At 41.5% G+C, this 20,699-nt stretch overlaps 1 protein-coding gene across 2 annotated transcripts in view; it reads right to left on the reverse strand.

Moving 5' to 3' along the window:
• Window positions 1-20,524, reverse strand: part of prmt3 (protein arginine methyltransferase 3) — a 119,372-nt gene extending 98,848 nt beyond the window's left edge. For both annotated transcript variants that reach the window (XR_008559332.2, XM_054732209.2), the window contains exons 1-9: window positions 20,441-20,524; window positions 20,127-20,253; window positions 11,467-11,549; window positions 11,336-11,385; window positions 11,115-11,220; window positions 6,383-6,521; window positions 5,799-5,940; window positions 4,596-4,661; window positions 1,995-2,116 (exon numbers count right to left, since the gene is read on the reverse strand). Coding sequence is in view for 1 of the 2 variants with exons in the window: in XM_054732209.2 (XP_054588184.2) it covers window positions 1,995-2,116; window positions 4,596-4,661; window positions 5,799-5,940; window positions 6,383-6,521; window positions 11,115-11,220; window positions 11,336-11,385; window positions 11,467-11,549; window positions 20,127-20,253; window positions 20,441-20,462 (857 nt within the window). In the remaining variant the exon portion in view is untranslated. The remainder of the gene's footprint in view (window positions 1-1,994; window positions 2,117-4,595; window positions 4,662-5,798; window positions 5,941-6,382; window positions 6,522-11,114; window positions 11,221-11,335; window positions 11,386-11,466; window positions 11,550-20,126; window positions 20,254-20,440) is intronic.
• Between the last annotated feature and the right edge of the window lie 175 nt (window positions 20,525-20,699).

Consider the following 20,699-nt stretch of genomic DNA (forward strand, 5'->3'; position numbering starts at 1 on the left):
TGATAATATCGGACATCCCTAAATAATAATAATGAAGGTATTGATAGGCCCTGTATCTATATTGAATTAAATGCATGCTGCAGAGAAAACGTTTCAGGACCTGGAGCATTGTGCTCATTGTCCCGTCTAAACCAGGTCTATCCAGACCAAAGCAGCTACATGAAAGGGACAAAACTGAAACTTTGCGTCTAGCTCGAGTACGGAGTGTAAAGATCAGTGATGCTGTTTAAACGATCCCTCCTTTCAGAGCAGTTTGAGTATCAATCTCTGTGAATATTCCATTATCATGACAGCTAATGTTACAGAGGACAGAACAATTACTCACTGCGGCCCTGAGAGCATTTCTGCAGCAGTGATCCTTATCTTAAACTGTCTCTGCTCTTTCAGCTGCTCTCCTAGCGCTGCCATCACCTCCTCCCAGCAACCCGCTCCCCTCCCCCTGCACCTCGCCTCTCACCCAAAACCCACCACCTCCTCCACCTTTCACCAGAAGGGAACACTGTAACCTCATTATTGGAGTAATTTAGAGGACAATGTCAGTACTCTGGGGAGAGTGTCTATGCAGCTTTGTGAGAGAAAGAAACCAAACAATAATTGCTTTCCACTGTAAGATGTCCACCGTGTCATAGATTATTTGTCTCCCACTGCAACCTACATGGATCCCAACATGAAAATAATTTATAGAAACGTTAAAACATTATAGTTTCATCATGTTCTCTGGATATTAAATAAGAGTTGGTGACTAATTCCAATCATCCAGACTTTGTTACCAAATCATTAATCTTAAAGTCTTATTAAATCTCACTGGTATTCACTAATGACCATGCTTTTCCCCCTCAGCTTTTTTGTTAAGCAGCAGAGTTTTCCTCCTCACAAATATTTATCAATTATGGCCATTCTTTTGAAATATGCAGACAGTTTCCATTAAAAAGTGAATGTGAAGGGGGAAGCCAAGGCGGGCTTTTCATTTAAACTTTGCCGACAGAGTGGAGACAGGAGATGGATGCTCCTGCCCAGCCAGATGCAGAAACTTTAATTACAATCCTCATACGAGCATCAAGAGGAAGTCACGGCACGCACGCACGCACGCACGCACACACACACACACACACACACACACACACACACACACACACACACACACACACACACACACACACACACACACACACACACACACACACACACACACACACACACACACACACACACACACACACAACTTCAAAGTTATGCCTCATGCCTTTGGTAGAGCTGAATCATCCCAAGGGGAGAGGTCTTTGTGTTTCTGGATATACATACAAATATGTTAAGGCCTGTGTGTGTGTGTGTGTGTGTGTGGGGGGGGGGGGGGCATCTTTCTTTGGCTGAAACTTCGCTGCATAGTGGTGCGCACACACTTCAAAAGCAAGTCAATGGACTGTAAAATTAAAACATTCTTTTCTTTCACAAACCCTGTTGTTTTGCTTATATGACACTCTTACATAATGGTAATAATGGCAGTCATAATGGCTTTTAACTCAAAATTGCACTTTAGAGGTGGGGAAATGGTGGTTGTAGGTATCTGAAGGGAAAGCAGGAACTCTGGTGGAGGTAAATGGACTCCAATGGTGAGAAACCAGATGCTGGAAAACTGGAAACACACTGAACCAGAAATCTGACTGAGGACTATAACAATAAAATCATAAAAAAGAAGCTTCATCTACATTCTGTTTGTGAGGAAGTGACTGTGAGCCGAAGGCTGTAGCTGCTGCAGAGGAGACAAGGCGAGGGCCAAACGAGTCGAGCTGCAGGTGTAAATAATAAACATTACGGCGATGCCACTGACAGCAGCTCTATTGGAGTCAACCAGCTGCAACAAATAAAAGGAAGATGGAGGTCACACAAAACTCTGCTCCAACAACTCGGGGACCATCCAGCTCAGAGAAATATGACCCACAAACAGAAATGGTTGGTTTCTGATTGATTTAAGCTCCTTTATGTAAGTGTCTCACCTGACTATGTCCATAGCCTGATAGATGATTTCTGATTGGTCCACTGCAATAACCTTTTTGGCCCCAGATCTGGCAGCAAACATGGATAGTATTCCAGTCCCACAGCCCACATCCAGAACCACCTGCAGAACATGGAGGGAACATGGAAATTCTGGTTGTGAGAACTCGGGTTCTACCAGCTGAGCCCATTCTAACAACACCAACAGGAAATGCACCCAGAAATGTTTATTAGGTCCTAACGAACTCCAAAAATATGGAAAGTGTGAAGTAATGAGTTCATTTCAGATTTCAAATCTAATTACACAGAAAGGCACCAGGAAACAAAACAGGACTATATCACAATCAATGGAAGCAATGAACTTTAGTCAACCATCAGAGTTGATGCTTCTTCCATTGATTGGTCTTATCAAAGCTCAGTGGCTCACAGGACGCAGCGCTCAAGCAGATGTGGACTTGATACAAACTCTTTTTGTTCTGATAAAACAGCAAATTAATTTTAAAGAGTCACAAAACCTGATGCCTCCTTTACACCTGAGCGAATGTACAAAGTAGATTTAAAATTCAGATAAAAAAACTTTATTGACCCCAGAGAGAAACAAAATGTTCTTTTTTAAAAAAAAACAATAATAATAATAAAAATGATGATAATGGTCTGTATTTGATATAGCACCTTCTTCATGTTCTACAACCCCCCAAGGCACTTCACAACACAATCAGGCATTCACCCATTCACACACTGGTGGGGATGAGCTATGATGTAGCCACATCTGCCCTGGGGTGCACTGACAGGGGCGAGGCTGCCGAACACTGTCCCTCCGCCCACTACCAGCAGGCAAGGTGGGTAGTGTCTTGCTCGAGGACACAACAGCAGCATTCTCTAATAATAATAGCAAAATCACATCAAAAGAAGAGGACCTGCTATCCGTGTTCCGGTTTTCTGATTCATTAATCCTATTAAAGCTCTGGCATTCATTACAGGAAAGTGCGTCGCCACAAACTTCCACACCAGAATACTGAATCAGTTTTAGACATAGGTTTGATGATCGTTTATATTTGTCCAGGACAGATGAGAACAGCTGTACACACACACACACACACACACACACACACACACACACACACACACACACACACACACACACACACACACACACACACACACACACACACACACACACACACACACACACACACACACACACACACACACACACACACACACACACACACACACACACACACACACGGAAATGCTTTTCTGATTACAGAAACAACAATTATTAGGCAACTTCACAAAAAACAAATATATACACATTTCAATTATTTATTTTTACCAGTGAAACCAATATAACATCTCCACATTCCCAAATATTCATTTCTGACATTCAAAAACAATACATAAAAACTGTTAAAAAAAGAAGACAAATATCAAAAAGATTCTAGGACAACAGGAAATGGTGTAATTAAGAGTAAAAGGAGCATGAACATGAACTCGGGTTTACATTGTGAAACAGCTCAGAATAAAGAAAAAACAGCTACAATAAAGAACATTTAAAAAGACCAGGCCCTTGTTGAAGGCCTGTCTTCAGTATTCAACCCTGAACATGAACTCAAGCAAACATTCAATGACTGAAAGTAAAACAAAAACCTTACGGACGTTGGCGCTACCATCTTGGTCTGATGTATGTTTAGAATTCTCTACGGTTGGTCACATTCCCCTCCGGCTTTTCTGTGATGTTACCAGGTCCCACCTGCTTTGCCTGCACCTGCCCTTGCTCATGTTATCAGACACTGGAATGACATTCGCTCGGCTTCTTTATCTTAACGGCTGTTGCATACACACACACACGCACATACACACACGTATAATGTATGCGTTTCAATGTCGAGTACACTGGCTTCACATGTAATGAAACATGCTATTAAGATAAAATTGCCAACACTTCCATGAAGGGCCTCGCGCCGTATCCCACCCTCATCTTCAACACACAACAATAACTGTGCGCGCACGTCTAAGTGGAGTTAAACAGCCAGGACAAGGTGGCAGAGACTGCATCACCATCTAAATGTAACACACTTTAGTTGCCTCTCTATTTAAGGAAACTCGCAGTAATCATCCAGCTGTCTTTGTGATGTTCACAGAGCGTCCCTGCTGGCACAACGCCCCCTCTCCTTCTCCATGTCTGATGACACTGTACTTCTTTTTGTTGCTACCGGTAACAAAGATGCCTCTTATCTGCCCACAGAGTCCACCTGACAGGGATAACGGACACTCACAGCCTTCCCAGCACCAAACCACCAACCATCCATTTAATAAATAAATAAATAAAAGAGTAAGGGGTGTGGAGAGGCCTTTTTATTAGTGGTGGGGTGTTATGGCTTAGATAGTGGATTGCATTGCTGTTATCAGGACTCTGCAGTCGACACTTAAGGTGCTAATAGAGAGCTGCAGTGTGTTTTAAATCAGCTTCTTCACCTTATTAATGCCTGGTTGGGAAAAAGCACACTCCTGTTTCTGTTAATGGGTTCTGCTTTACTTTAAATCAGTCAAGTCACACATGCAAAAAAATAAACACACACACACACACTGCATAGGCTCACCTTGTCCCTGAACACTTCAGCATTCCTGTACATGAAGTCTCGATAACTCTCCGTCCGCACTTTATCCTGCAGAAAGAAGACTTTCAAAATGAAAATGATGCAGAAACAAAAATCCTGCATCTATGGCAAGTTAAGCTTTTATTTATCAAGCTGATAATTAGACACTTGGGGGGGTCCTAAAAATTTTAAAACAAATCAATAAAATAAATACAGCAGAAATAAATAAAAAGTCATGACTCACTAATTAACCTGCCAGTCAGATCTGCACAATAATCAACGCAGCAGATCTCTGCAAGGAAAACTGCAGAGTCTACAAAAGTCAAAGTACGATACGTGAGGTAAAAACACAAAAGGAAGTGAGGAGTCTTTGTGTATCGATTAAAAAATGAACTTTTGCCATAATTAATAATGAATTCCATATGACACATGAGGCATTTTACTTTAAAGAAGAGAAAAACACAACTTATTAAGCAAAAATATGCTGCGTGATGATTATTCACACAAAATAACGTGAAAAGAAAATAATAATTTTGAAAGATTTGAGCAATTTTCCCAAAATTAACAACAAATCAACATTGAAACGATAATAAACGACGTCCTCCTCGCTAAGACTGCGTCACTGGTGATGCAGTTGACTCCAACCAAAGAAAGACCTGACCACCATCTGCCCCTTCGTCACCATCCCTCAGCCCATCCCGAGGCTCTGATGAAGTTTTCAGACTGACGCACAAACAACGCAAAACTTCATGGAGCTTAGCACCAATCAGGGCTGCCAGCAGGAATATGCCTGAGCACTGCAGTAAGTAGAGAGGTGCAGACGGGAGAGAGAGAGAGAGAGAGAGAGAGCGGGTGGGCGATAACCCCCACCCTCTCGGTGTGTGCTGACACTTTCAGGTTTCAGCGCTTCAAGGCGTAAAAATTAATTTCCATGTTCTGAGGCAAGTGCAATGTCTCACATGAGAGCTCAGCGTTTATTGCTGATTTGTCACTTTTGAAATGTCTTGTCCTCATTATGAGTTTACGTAGAAAGACGATTTCCTTTTAAACGCCACATCAAAATCTTTCGCCCGAGTTTTGCAGCGATGAGCCCATCCTGCCCGCAGGAAGCCCGATCTGCCTGCAGGAAATTACCCACAGGAGGAATGAGAGCCACGATACTAGTCAGTGTTAGTGCACGTGTGTGAGTGTTTGGGTGATTCAGACCTTCAGCATCTCCTCGTGGATGCTGTAATGGCCGTAGGAGCTGAAGTAGGCCTCGTCCTCGTCCTCACGGAGCTTGGCTACCGCGCCCAGTTCACCAGATTTACTGGTTTCTGCATCCAGAAACAAACCCTGAACCAGGAGTCTGAAGGAAAAGCAGATAGATCTGCTATTAACTCCCCACAGGACGAAAGCAGTGACCAGAAAGGAGAGAGCAGACACGGCTCTCATGCAGGACAAAGCAGTAAACGAAGAAGATGGGAGGCATTCATCTTTTTAACTCTCCTTCACGTCCACCCCATCTGCACTCGTTCTGTAATTTTCCTTCTCCTCTTCCTACCTCCCATCCTCGCTTTAGCCTCCTTGCTGCAGTGGAATTTTCCTTTCCCCTTTTCATGTTTCCCCTTCCCTTCAAACTTCTTCCACAAGGTTGGTTCTCCAGTTTTTGTTTCTGTGGTGAAGGGATCACTGTGCCCCCTGCTGGCTAAAGGCGGTAGTGCTGAAGCAACACGCCATTCTGATTACCCGTTAACAAGTTCCTTCAGAAAACATTAAATCACAACCTAAAAAAGATAAAAGTTACAGACTTGAGTTTGTGTACGTCCTCCAGGCTTCTGGCCAGGCCCTCCTCAGCAGCCTGTGTCCTCCGCAGCAGAGCATCATGGGTCCTGGATGATGAACCTCCTGATGAGCCCGGTTCCTCACTACCACAAAGCTCCTCAGGGTCTGACAAAGTTACAGAGGATGGAGAGAAACAGCTTTACAAATCTCAAATAGCTGCTGTATGGAAAGATTTTTCAATTAATACAGTTAGAAAAAGAAAGTTATATAATTATATATAAAATACCTCAAATTCATCTGCTGATATTCTGAGTTTTAGTAAATTCAGAACTTTTCCAGAACCCAAAGATAATGTCTTATTTAATTATCTAAAAGATATCCTAAAAAGCTCTTATGTATTTGTTTTTCTTTAATGTAGCAAACTATTATAATTAATTAGAACTGAGACATGTGTGCTTGGCTTCTTGCTGCATCGCTTAGATTTGAAACCAAGTAAATTTCTTACAAAAACAACCAAATACAATTAACACACATTCAGATCAAATTAGGGCAAAAAGTAATTATGTCAGTGTTATAGAAGGGCCTCCTGGCCATGAACCTTAAATCATTGGAAAGCATCATCACAAATTTTTACTATAAGACATTTTAGAAAGACTGTGTATTTGTGGAATGAGCAACACAGCTAAGCATGTGGGTACCCCAAAAATGTGCACAAATCCCCATAAAGCTTCTTTCCGGAGTATTTGTCTTATCCGATGGCACCATCTAGTGGCTGACAAGCGTATCACACAAAAATCCCATGTTTTTTTAAGATGGCGACTTCAAGTTTCGGTTTATAAATGTGCTTCTGTAGCCGACAAACAGAGCTAAAACACGTTGTTTTACGAGTATTATTCTCATGTCATGTTGTGTTTTCAGATATTTATATTTTAGAGACTTACTTGTCCGTGAAAAGTTCATCAACTCTGCATCAGCCGAGGTATTCCTCAAATTTGAAGCATCTAGAACAGGGGTGTCGAACTCACATTCACACTGGGCCAAAATGAAAAACTGGGACGAAGTCGTGGGCCAAACTCAATATTTTTTTTCGAGCGGCGGCAAATGTGCACATTTTCCTTTATCTACAGATATGAACAGTTGAACCTTTTTATTTGGAAACAAACTTGTTTTTGCAGTAATACTGAATGTGGAATAACCAAATTACACACGAGCAAGTCGATTTTAAGTAAAGCACATCAGTGGTATTCGTTACTTATGTCTCAATTTTGTTTAAATATTTTACTCCTTAAAATCTGCATATATTCAGCATTTCTTCTTATTTTTTTTTATCTTTTGAATCTTTGAAGTGTTTCTATTTTATGTTTTCTTGTTCATTCTTTATTTTTTACTCTCCTTTGTTGCTCCTGTAATGAATGATATTGCTGCTGTGACACCAAGCTTTCCCCACTGAGGGACAATAAAGGGATTTTCTATTTTATTTCTATTCTATTCTTCTATCTGTAATCTATCCTGTTTTAAAGTAGGTGGAATCTTTTTTCACAGGCCAACAACATTAATAAAGATTTAGTACTCCTCTTAAATGAAAATGCAATATCTCACCTATTAACTTTCATGTTTTAAAGCAGAAAAGGTTAATAAAACCAAAATAATTCAATCCCAGTTTTCTCCACTCTGATTTCCTGTGATGCTCACCTGTTCCAGCCAGACCTGCATCCATTGTTGGGAGTAACGCGGTACAAAAGCAATTAGTTACTGTAATGCATTGTTTTTTGCTGTAATGTGGTAATGTAAGGCATTACATGGAAAGAAAATGGTAATATTTACTCGGTACAATTGTCAGTAACGCGGTGATTACAATGCATTTTTAAACCCAGAATCAAGATGAGGGTTTCCTAAAAATTCAAATTGCGGGAAGCCTGAAAAAAGATCCAGTATCCACATATATGACGTCATTTATGGACTCAGCTTTGTGGGCATTCTATGAGCAGAGAGGACGCAGAGGTAATGGCTCAAATACTCCAGCTGCGTCCTGCGCGCGGCCGCTGTTATATTCACAAAATCGCTCCACCAAAACAAAGTAATTCATTTGCGATTGTTCATATGAGCCCATATTCTCTGGTACTTCATGTACTTTTCAGCTGAGTTCATAATCTGTGCCCCAGTGATTTCAACTCACTGCTGCTTGAGTGCAGCGCATATTAAGCTTTATTTTTATTTTTTTGCGTTCGCTAGATCCCTTTGGCTGATTAGTTAGAAAGTAATAAATCTAGGAAACAGTTTTTCTGGAAGATGGAGAAAACATGCAGCATGCAGGAAGACTAGAGAGAGAAAGGGCAGGAAATTATTCAAATAAAATCAAGAAAAATAAGAAAAAAGGTAGGTAGATTTATCCCCAATACACATTTTTACCAGTGAAAAGCAATATTGTTTATGTTTATGTATTTAGCAGACGCTTTTGTCCAAAGTGACTTACAAGTGATAATCGGCATGTTGCCCTTGAGGCTAACAACAATAACGACAACAACAACGACATCAGTCATGGAGAGGAGGGAACAAGGAGTGGACAGTAGAGAGGGGGGACGGGTGCAGGGAAGGTGCTAGTTTAGAAGATGCTCTCTGAAGAGCAGGGTCTTCAGGAGTTTCTTGAAGATTGAAAGGGAAGCCCCGTTCTGGTAGTGCTTGGTAGGTCATTCCACATTTGTGGAACGATGCATGAGAAGAGTCTGGATTGTCCTGAGCGTGGTGTAGGCACTGCTAGCCGACGATCCTGTGATGACCGGAGCGGCCGGGCCGAGACGTAAGCCTTTGCAAGAGGATTCAGGTAGATGGGAGCCGTACCATCTCGGACTTTGTATGCTAGTGTTAGCAATTTGAATTTGATGCGTGCTGCTAGCAGTAACCAGTGGAGCTCAATGAACAGAGGGGTGACGTGTGCTCTTTTAGGCTGAATGAAGACCAGATGCGCCGCTGCGTTCTGGAACATTTGAAGAGGTCTCACAGTACAGCCTGGAAGACCAGTTAGAAGGGCATTGCAGTAATCGAGGCGGGAGATGACAGCAGATTGCACCAGGAGCTGGGTGGCATGTTGTGTTAGGTATGGTCTGATCTTTCGTATGTTATACAGCGCAAAGCGGCAAGAACGAGCAACAGAGGTAACATGATCTTTAAAGGTCAGGTGTTCATCAATCACAACACCCAGATTTCAAACTGCCTCTGAAGGAGCCAGAGATAGGAAGTCATTTTGGATAGAGATATTGTGCTGTATGGATGGTTTTGCTGGGATCAGTTTTAGAGAGGTTGAGTTGGATATACGGATAATATTTAAGCATTTAATATTTATACAAGTAATAGAATCAGATCACCCCAGAAGTCAGTCCCACATCCAGGGCCGTATCAAGGCATTTGGGGACCAAGGCAAATATAGCCCCCACCACGTCACTCCCTGCTCAGTTAATATGAGATGGCAGCATGCTGAGAGTACAGATTGTTGTTGCTTTTATTTAACAATCATTTTAAAGCACTGTTATTATACCCGACTGTTTTTAACAGCAATCCTAGCTCAGATACCATGTCACTTTCCACAAATATGTCATGAGCTCACTGAGCATCAGATTACCAAATTCATATTGAAGTTGTTTTGGTGAAAGTAACTTAAAGTAATGCAAAAGTAGTGTAATGCCTTACATTTTAAAATCAGTAAGATTGTAATGTAATGAATTACTTTAAAATGAGGGTAACAAGTAATAAATAATGCATTACAGTTTTGAAGTAACTTGCCCAACACTGCCTGCATCTGTGGGGTTGGACTCTGAACTGAGGAAGGAGTTCATCAGTGAGAAACCATTACTCACACAGGTTTGTGTTGCTGGACATGGAGAGCATCTGGACCACGCAGTTGTGTCGGGGAGGGGAATAAAAGCTACAGCAGCCACAGAGTCATACTGACTTGAGCGTGTCGATAAACTGGAGTTAAATCATCTCGGTCTGGAACTTGGTCGGTGCGCTGTCTATGTCAGCAGCAAATAGATTACTGAGCTGTTAAAATCCATTTCTGGGCTTTAAAGTCCAATTGCTGAGTAAACTCCGTGCTGAGTAAGAGGAGTGTTTTCAATTTGTCCGAGGCAGAGGAGGTAGCGCTGCAAACACTGATACTAGTAGCATGGACGCTAAGGACTGTAAAGACATACCGGTTTTTCTCCTTGAAGCATCAACATGTTCCATCTTTGCTGAAACACCCTTCCTTCTGCATCAATCTTTCTCTTCCTGGACATTTTGGGATGATGTGTGAATAGTTATTTTCACTTGTTGCATTAATTAAACACGGAAGTGGATACACTGCGACCTAGTGGCGAGTCACTGCACTGGGAACACAATCGCCATGCGTTATGGGAAATGTAGTTTATAGTCAATGTGCGCTTTGAAGTGGCATAGACTTTTTTAAAGACACTTGAATCTTTCGCGCCTTGTGACTGACACATGTGATCTAAGTGGTAGTCTAACGCTACTGGTCAGTTCTGGTCAGCACTCAGTTTCCTATTGCACGGAGCTCTGTGTGTATATATGTATACACACACAAAACGTTTTGCACCAAATTCTAATTTTTCAAGTTTCACCTGAGTGTGACTTTAGTGTATTCTTAGTTGCTGAAACTTACAATATTAGTGTTAACAATAACTTTAAAGCCACAGTAAGGGGAGTGCAGAGGCTTGCTAGACTGGATTATTATCCAAGTATTTAACCCTTGTTGATGATGTGCACCTGCTTGCAGCAGTGGGTCGTCCTGCAGCGCCGGTCGCAGGAAATCTTCACTCTCCCAAGGTAAAGGACCATCTGGCAGCCCCATCAGGCAGGATGGGCTGCATTTCTGAGTAAGCAAACACATGTATACTGCTACAAGAAATATTTCGTTTATATTTACAGGTGCTGGCTCAAAACATTTAATTTATATGTGAAAGCTCTGATTCAATGAAAGCACTTACTGTTGACCGAATGAAGTTGATCATTTTTATGTAACCATAGTCATCTAAATCTAAAAAGGGCAAATAAGAAAATAAAATAAGTGTTGGGTGGGTCTTAGCTGTAAGAGTCGGTGGCATTAGTGTGTACTCACCGTGCTTTCTTATGATGCTAACGAGGCTGACCTCATGATCTGATGTGCAGTGCTGCAGGATGGCAGGTACAGAACCTAGCACCCTGAGAAAAACATAGAAGTATGAAAACTCAGAATAAAATCAGCTAAACCACAATACATTATCACACTAATGTCACTTTTCATAGGAATTGATTTTATACAAGAAAAAAAGATTATATTTGGGTGTGATGAGATGCCTTTAACACACTGAGTTCACTGAGTCAAGAAAAGTTTTCTAAAGTCAAAATTTAGTAACAAATATTAGCATGTTTTTAACTATTTGTACATGGTTTATTTCTGAATTACCTTTATAAATTTGAAACAAAAATGTAGATCAATAACTTGCTTCCTGAGCTAATTTTTGAATGAAAACTTTCTCTAAGGTCTAGTCCACATGTAGCCGGGTTTTTTTTAAACAAATATCCGCCCCTCCAAAAACTTGCATCCACACCACCTTGTTTAAAAAAAAACTCTGTTCACACGTACCCGGATAAATACGTTGTTAAGGACATGCCAGACCTGTAGGCGGCAGTACTTCCCCCGAATTGTATCCAGTCAGCGTAACTTTTCGTCTTCCTGCTTACGTTCAACAAAACAAACAAGCAAAAAGTGCTTGGACAATTGAAAAAGCAGAGGGAGGAGAGCCAAGATGGCGCTGTGAACGAACGCGCTTTTGAGGGCAGCTATCAAACTGAACTTTATTTTGCAAATATATAGTTATAATACGGCTTGAAACTTCCTACTGTGACTCAAAACCGAGTCTTTTACCGTATTTGACTACAATAGCAAACTCTTAAGGCTTCTTTTTCAAGTTATGGCGAACTCTAGCGGGAAGAGAAAAAGTGCGATGAAGAAGATGGAGGAACAGGAGGTTGCAGGTGCTTCCAACGCTCTTATCGACAACTGCCATGACTACTCTGCCGTAGATGTCGCCCCAAAATTTTCTGTAATGAATGAAGGGGAATTTCCGCCTCTCCCCATTACCCCAGAGAAACCACCCAGTAAGAAAGGTAAATATGAAATGGCAAACAATGATATTGTCACCTCTTTATCAACGTCGAGCAACGCCAGATCGGACGAACTGAAGACGTTGGTTAAGGATAATACAGCTCAAATCTCGAGCCTGAGGGGAGATTCGGATGTCCTCTGCAAGCAAGTGGTTGAGGTAAAGGGTAGGTCTCTCAACTCAAAATCTCAGTTACGAAAGAAAAGAAGCAGCTTCTCACGCTTGAATCACGCATTAATGAAATAGAGAGATATTCGAGGCACTGGAGTTTAAAGTTACACTGAGTGTCTGAGAGGGTGGAAGACAAAGATGTGCGGAAAGAGGTGACCCGTATCTGCCAGGAGCTGCTGCCATCAGATGCCGAACGACTCCCAGATGTAATCGGCACAGTCCACCGGGTCGGGGTGAAGAAACCGAGCGCCACCAGAGGCATCATCATACAGTTCTCCTCACGGGTGCAAAGAGCTGCGGTGTGGGCTGCAGCGAAAAACTCATCCTACCTTCGAGGGAACGGTCTACGCTTCGCGGAAGATCTCTGCAAAGCTGATAGAGAAGCAAGGCTGAAACTCTGGCCGCTTGTGAGTGAAGCACATAAGGCGGGGAAAATCGCATACTTTGTAGGAGGCCGTGCTTTTATTGAGAAAAAGGAGATTTTTCCTCCAGCCTGAGTTGAGGAGCTTGGCTACTACAACTCTCCACATTTGCTCCATGTTCCCCCAACAATTTGCCTTAAGTTCTGCAAGTGACTGTTGGCTCATATGCCGTGCATTTATGTTGAATTTACATGCTCTTATACCTCATGTTGATGCTGTTCTCGTATCAATCCTTCATATAGCTCGCAGGGTAAGAAATGTGCGATCGGCAAGTTAAAGTTCATCTAAATATCACAGATTTGTCGTTATCCATAGTTTCTCTCAACGCCAGGGGTCTAAGGGATAACTTGAAACGAAAAGCTTTATTTTTGTTTGGGAAACAATGCAAAACTGATTTTTGTTTTTTCAGGAAACTCATACAGGTGATGATGATGTCTGCTTTAGGAAATCTCAGTGGGGAAATGAGACCTTTTTCTCAAATGCTACACAAAGGTCTGCTGGAGTTTGTGCTCTAGGGCTGCAACAACGAATCGAAAAATTCGATGAAAATCGATTACTAAAAGCGTTGGCAACGAATTGCGTCATCGATTCGTTGTGTTGCACAACTCTTCCAATAGCCCCCTCCCCTCCCGCCCGCCGTTGCGCGCAGACCAGAGAGCCGGCAGGTGTTTGGAAAGAGGAACATGGCAGAAGCAGCGAGACCCAAAAAAGTAAAAACTTCTAAAGTTTGGGAGCATTTTCAGTTAAATCAGGCGAAGACATTCGTTACCTGCAATGTATGTAGGTCAGACTTAGCATGGCACGGGGATACTACGGTGATGATGCAGCGTCTTAAACGCAAGCATGTCAGAATCATCAGCGAGGACGGAGAGAGCTCTGTGTCCGGGTAAGTTAAAAACTTTTCAAAAGTGATTCACCCAAGCCACGGATTATTACACAGGCTAGACATGCCCTAAGCTCGTTAAAAAAAGTCTATAAAATCGTAAGCGCAACGCTATTAGATAGGCGGGGGGGGGGGGGGGGGGGCTCCCGCCCGCTGCGAACCGGTTCCGCCGTCACATTCCCGCAGAAACTGGTTGATTACACCGGGGCCAGACTACTAACATGTGGCTTTACAACCACAATGTCCTCACAAGCGAAAACGCTTTTAAAAGGGAGGGAGGAGTCCTAACTGTTGCTGCAGGCTGTTGTGTGAGTGCAGTTATATACTGGTTAATATATTTTTGGGTTCAGTTGCTTTCATGTGGCCTAATGTGAGTCTATTTGGGATCATTGGAATGATCAGCAGCATCTCTTGATGTGACTTTATGGCAGTTGCCCAGGGCATCATCGCAAGGAGGATGGCATTCATTTACTTTTGTTTTATTTGGTATTTTTTCAGTCATTTTTGGAAATAGTGATTAATTTTGATTAATTCACAGCCTATGTTTAATTACATTTAAAAATTAGTTGTTTGACATCCCCAATTATAATAAATGTCTACAGATGAGATCAAACAAAACAGATGAGAATTGCCCTTAAAGAGCAAGTCACCCCCAAATAAACTTTTTTTTGCTGATAAACTAAATAAACGAGTGTCTAATCGTGCTGCAGACACGTGTCGTCAATAATTTGGCACTTCAGTGCATCTTAGTTAAAATTTAAATATTTTGCCTAAAACTGGCAGTGTTGTGCCGTTGTCAGGTAAAAACTCTGCACAGTATTTTAATTTAAATCTGCCACCGCTATTGGCTAAGAAGTATGCTATGATGTAAACTGGTACATTATGATGTCACAATGCTGTTGTGAGCCTGAGTGTGTGTTTGTTAGCAGCTCCGCCCTCTCGGTCTGCCAGGCAACAGCATGTGTTGCATTTTTCAAACATGAAGTGGGAGTGGAGTTAGACTCTGGTAGGGGTTGACTTGCTCTTTAAGCTGTTTAACTTGGACCAAGCATTTTAGGTCACAGATAGGTGTAGCTTAGGGTCTCTGTCTATTCACCTTATAAGACAATTTAGGTGATGGCATGTCATTTTTCTGCTATTGAACTGTTTTCTAATAATGTTGTGTTTAATAAAGTGAAGGACGGAGAAAAATAACGTTTCCCTAGCAGTTTTTAAAAATGTCCCGATGTAATCCGATTAATCGATTAATCGTGTCGAGACCCCATCCGATTCATCGATTATCCAAATAATCGTTTGTTGCAGCCCTATTGTACTCATAAAAACACTTTTACTGGTAAAATAATACATACTGACTGTGACGATAATGGTCACTATATATGTCAGATTCTGGAAATATATACTTACAACTTCATTCTAATTAACATTTATGGATATAACTCGACAAGTGATAATAACAATTTCCTTACAATCGTAGAAAAGACTATTTGTTATTGGTTGGCTAAATTTCCTCATGCTTATCTAGTTATAGGAGGTGATTTTAATGTCATTTTGGACAACACCATGGATAGGTGGCCACCAGGTCCTCTGTCTAACGCTAATATATACCTAAAATCAATAATGCAAAGATTTGATCTAATAGATATTTGGAGGAAAAAATACCCACGACAGAATTTTTACCTGGGGTAATAAAACAAGAACCAGACAATCAACAGGGTTTCCCTTACATAGGCGTAGCCGTGGCGGCCCGCCACGGCTGAAATCCCACCGCCACACCTACAAGATCCCAAGTTTTTTTTTTTTTTTTTTGCGCTGTTTCCCGAAGAAGCAGCGGGAACTACTATGTTGTCGCTTGTGATCACAGCCGGCGGGCAGCAAGGAGCAGGCAGGGCAAGGTGAAGTTACAGCATAAGTTACTGAGTTTAAAATTAGAAAGGTAGCAGTGGATACAATGCTTTTACGTTTACATGTTTCAATAGCGTTAAGATAAACGAGTGTTGACGATCTTGACAGGGTTTCCTCCAGTGCTTATTAGGCCAGGTTCTCCTCCCCCCACCAGGCTAAGCATCACTTATTCATGTAAAGTTTATTTATTTTTTCATGTCTGACTTTAACAGCATCTAATACTGTATTACGGCGTGCGTGCAGCAGCGACAACTTAAGATCGATGTGTGAGCAGCGTGAGAGGTCGGGTGTTTTCATCTGAACCCTTAAAACCTCCAGCAGGCTACGTTGCACTATTGACGTGTTAGCGCGCGGCGCTTACAACTTAGCGACGTGACATGTCTCGGAGAAAGCGTGAAAACACTGTAACGTGAGGAAGTATGGGTTTCTGTGCCAAAGGTCGTATTTGCTCGGCTGGGTCAAAGCTGGGTCACGCAGCACCTTCACCCACAGATTAAGACCTAAGCCGCCAGCAAGTCTGAAGGACTCCACAACAGCCGAACACCTGCTCTCCAGAAGAAGGACTTCACACACAGTCTAGTCATAATAAAACAGAGTCTTAAGCTTCTGTATTTTATTAATGCTAAATAATCATTTGATTACTTTGCCCATTGTAAATGTATTTTAATCAAATGAATGATTATTATGCTTTGGGTAATAATAATGAACTATAATGAATCAGTATACTTAATTAAATAATGTTTTTGAAGATGTTTAGCGATGACCTTCACACCTGCTCATACAGGTCCGGATCCACAGTAACTTCAAAACACATTTGCTCTGACGCACAACAAGTTTGCTTTGGGAAGAGAAGTTTTTCGGTAAGGGTCAGAACAGAGGGGAGAGAGCAGAAGTGCGGAACGAACGCCACGGGGAGAGGAGCCCTTCAGGCTCCTGTTCTCCCACCACGCTATTTCTGTCAAGCCAGACCGAAGAGCTGAAATGCAACCTGCTATCGCAGACTCGTCCCAGAGTCTTTTGATTTCTGAGTTAATTTAAACATGAGAAAGCGCATCTGCCGAAACGCTTCAGCAACGTGTACCGAGGTCAACTCTGGACTGGACCGTCGCACACCTTTGTCTTCTCTGTCAGCCAAGGTGTCATCTGGAGAAACATCCTCCTGAGGTCCGGATCTAAAAGAGGGTCCTAAGTGCGGTGAGGCAGAACACGACCAGATAGCGTTCTGATGCTGTTTTTCTAATAAGAACTAAAGTTTTAGGGCTGTAGCGAAGCCTCGATGACGTCGACGGCTCGATTCTAAAAATTCGTCGATGTCAGATCCGGTAGTCGACGCACCGCGCCCACTTGTTGCATCCCCAGGAGTTTGTAAATAGAGGAGGAATCTGCCTGTTTTTCCTCTAGTTCGCCCTCTTCTCCGCCTTCACTAACATCTCCGCCAAATACCAAAGACCCGGAACAACGTCCGTCCGCTACTAGGTTCCTTTCGTGTTTTGCCCGCCTTCGTCTCCCGACAACGGACAACAATTTCCGGGGTCAGATGCACTGCTCCGTCTCTATCGCAGATACAGAAAATCACCGGGAGCGTTTCTCCCTTCATAAAGGAGCTTCTTTCAGACATTAGGAGAGCTGTTTTGGTGGTAGCAGTCTCTCCTCCGTGCTGGTCTGTTTGATGCTGGGTGTTTTTGGTTTATTTAAACTTGGTAACTTGAACTTAACGTTGGTAAAGCTACTGTTAGCATTTTCGCTAACAGCTTCTTGCGTTTGGATAGGCTGTTACGTTTTCGTTTAGAGTTGATCTTTTTTGTGGTGCAGATCTCCCTTTTATTACATTTAGAGTGTTGTGGGTTTTCGGTTTAGTTTAAAATATCACCTTGAGTTTGGTTTAACCGCCCAGTTTAGAGTTTGGAACTTTGGAGATTCTTATTTTGGTCCAGAACCCTGTAATCTGTGCCCAGTGGGACATCCCTAGTTATTTGTACTTTTGTTTTAATTCCCCACAGGCAGAATTAGTTTTATTACTCCCAACCTGTGGATGGAAAGATTTGTTGTTGTTTTTTTTGTAGTTGTAAATAAACCTGATCATCATTTTAACTTTTAAATTCCACATTATTGTCCCTTCCTTTTTGCACATGAGCCAAACTCCCCAGGAAGGGTCGTAACACCACTCGCCTCACGCACATAAGTGACCAAAACAAAGCAGCATGGAGACACTCCGTCTCCAACCACCTCTCAGGCAGCAGCCTGCACTCCCAAGTTCTACACGTCACCAGAACGTAACCAACCACAACACAATAAAAGCAGTGTTGTACAAAATGGGAGGCCTGTAGTGTTTATTCTCTTACAGTAACAATCAATTTTTTGGAGGAATTTATTAGAGATTTTTTGATTTTTTATTAACTGTGCAATAGAAAAATAATCATTAGATTAATTGTATAAATAGTCATTAGAATAGTCGACTATTCGATAAAATAATCGTCAGAATAATCGTTTTAAAAATAATCGTTTACCCCCAGCCCTATAAAGTTTAATTGCAAAACATCATTTTTCACTCAGTTCACCTTCCCTCTCCCTGAAGCAATCTCACACACATGCATGCTTGCATTCATAATTCCATCATCCTCAATCTTAGCACATCCAACACAAGGTCTATTTGAGCAAGCTTAAAATATCAACTGTTAAAGATTGTCCAAAAAGGTTGCCAATGTTGATTGTTTTTCCTATGATTGTCATTTCAAATCGTTAGTTTAAATTGAAGAAATAAATCTCTTAAAATTTAAACTTGCCTTTTCATTGAAGTGAAACACAGACAAACGGATATGATCGTCAGTTTATCGATGAAAACAACCTTTGAGTCTTCTTATCTCTATAACATTTGGTTATTAATTTGTTGAAATTAATATTCCAGATTATTATGTAGAATGGTTCATCTTTCATAAAAGAGCCAAGAACCATTACGCTACAACACGTTGGACGCTTCTTCTGAAGTGGGAAAATAACACTTCTTCTTAAGCAGAGCACGACGTCGCCTCGGCTCATTCACCCTCTACCGAGCCGGACTGAGCTCGATAACATTGACCCAGCACAGCCACTGGGTCGTTGGAGCTGCCCCGTGACTGCCTGATGGAAAACCAGCGGGTTTCATCAGACTCGTAAAGTTTCTTGTTTTTGCTGGGGACCCCCTGTATTTTACCACTCCCTCCTGCAGTCTTCCCCTATTAAAATTTAAAATGATTCTGTAAATTCCGTGTATCAATAGAAAAAATGTCTGCCTCTGCCAGCTGCAGTAAATGTAGTCTCCAAATAATAAATGAGGTGCATTCATCTGTGTATCTCCTTTGATCTGCATAAGTGATATTCTCAGCACCAGAACAGTGAAGCAAATATTTAATCATGTAAATGTGTATTTCAAGTAAATTTGTACATACATCAATCTGATTCCATTTTACTTGTTACACTTCTGCTGCAGCAAACAAATTTCCCAGCTTTTGGGACAATAAAACATTTCTGATTCTCAATGAGATGTTTTTACATTTGAAGTAAAAACATCTCATTGAGAACCAGAAATGTTTTATTGTCCCAAAAAGAGGGAAATATGACATTTGTAAGAGGATACTGATGACATTATTTCCTATGAAAGTGTTTCCACTTTCCATAAGTCCTAACAGTGTAAATTTCTGGCATTTTGTCTAAGTGGTGTTTACTACCATTACTGTAACAGTGACCTGCTCATAATTTTTCGTGTTCACTCAAATGTTGAAATTAAACAAAATGTTTTTGTTACTTGCCTCTTGCATTGCCTATTTACCATTTATGGTCATGTTATTTTATGTGCAATTTAATGCAGTATTTTTCAACCTTGGTCTGCAAGGCAGTGTGCCAATAGTCACACACCTGGATTAATCAGTTTGTCCAATGATGTAAGACAGGAAATAAAAGAGCCGTGCTTAATTCAGGAAATAGTGAAGTTGTGCACAAAGCTCAGAAAGCACAAGTTTGTTTAAAAATAAAAAACAGCACAGCCCCACCAAAAATATTTTTCACCAGCCACCACTGGATGTCCAGTATATTTATGTCGATGGTTTGACTCAATTTCAGAGCTGCATTGTGGGGGCCTGGTCCACACGCAGACACCCAAAACGGAGAAAACGCAGATCTTCACTTTGGCCGGAGTTTTTAAAAAGATCCGTTTTCGTGTGAAAAAAAAACTCCATTTTCGTGTGGATCAGGGCCTAAGAGGTAAAATAACAGATCTTACTTGTCACAGAACAGACAGGAAACAGGCTGACTCTCCTCCTCCATCCACTGCTCTTTATCCACATCATCTTCATCATCCTCATCTCCGTCAGAAAGCTCAGGCATGTCCTCTGCAACTACGTCACCAGCTGTTAAAGCAAAGGCACAAAGATTCTTTAGCAGCTGCAATAGCATCATCAGCGCTAGCCACTAAAGCAGCGAACGGGATGCTGCTAACGCATTAACACATAAAAACACAAAACTACAGAATAAATACGTGTCCTTGTGCCAAAAGCTACATTTTAGACACTATGTTTCGCTGTTTGTAACACTCACGTGGAGCTGTGTATTCTGCCATGTTTTCGCTTTGGTTTCACAAGACTTCCTGTTCACGTTCAGTGACGTAATTATCGACGTGGTGGACTGTGATGGATTTTCTAAGTAAAACCACTAGATGTCGCTAGAGAACAATCAATCAATCAATCAATCAATCAAAGCTTTATTTATTTTATAACACTGACCAGCATACAAATTAAATCAATAAAACTAAAAAATAAATTGCATTTAATACTTTACATTGTTGTATTCTTTTAAC

This window comes from Nothobranchius furzeri, chromosome 9, assembly GCF_043380555.1.
Source record: "Nothobranchius furzeri strain GRZ-AD chromosome 9, NfurGRZ-RIMD1, whole genome shotgun sequence".
NCBI lineage: Eukaryota > Metazoa > Chordata > Actinopteri > Cyprinodontiformes > Nothobranchiidae > Nothobranchius > Nothobranchius furzeri.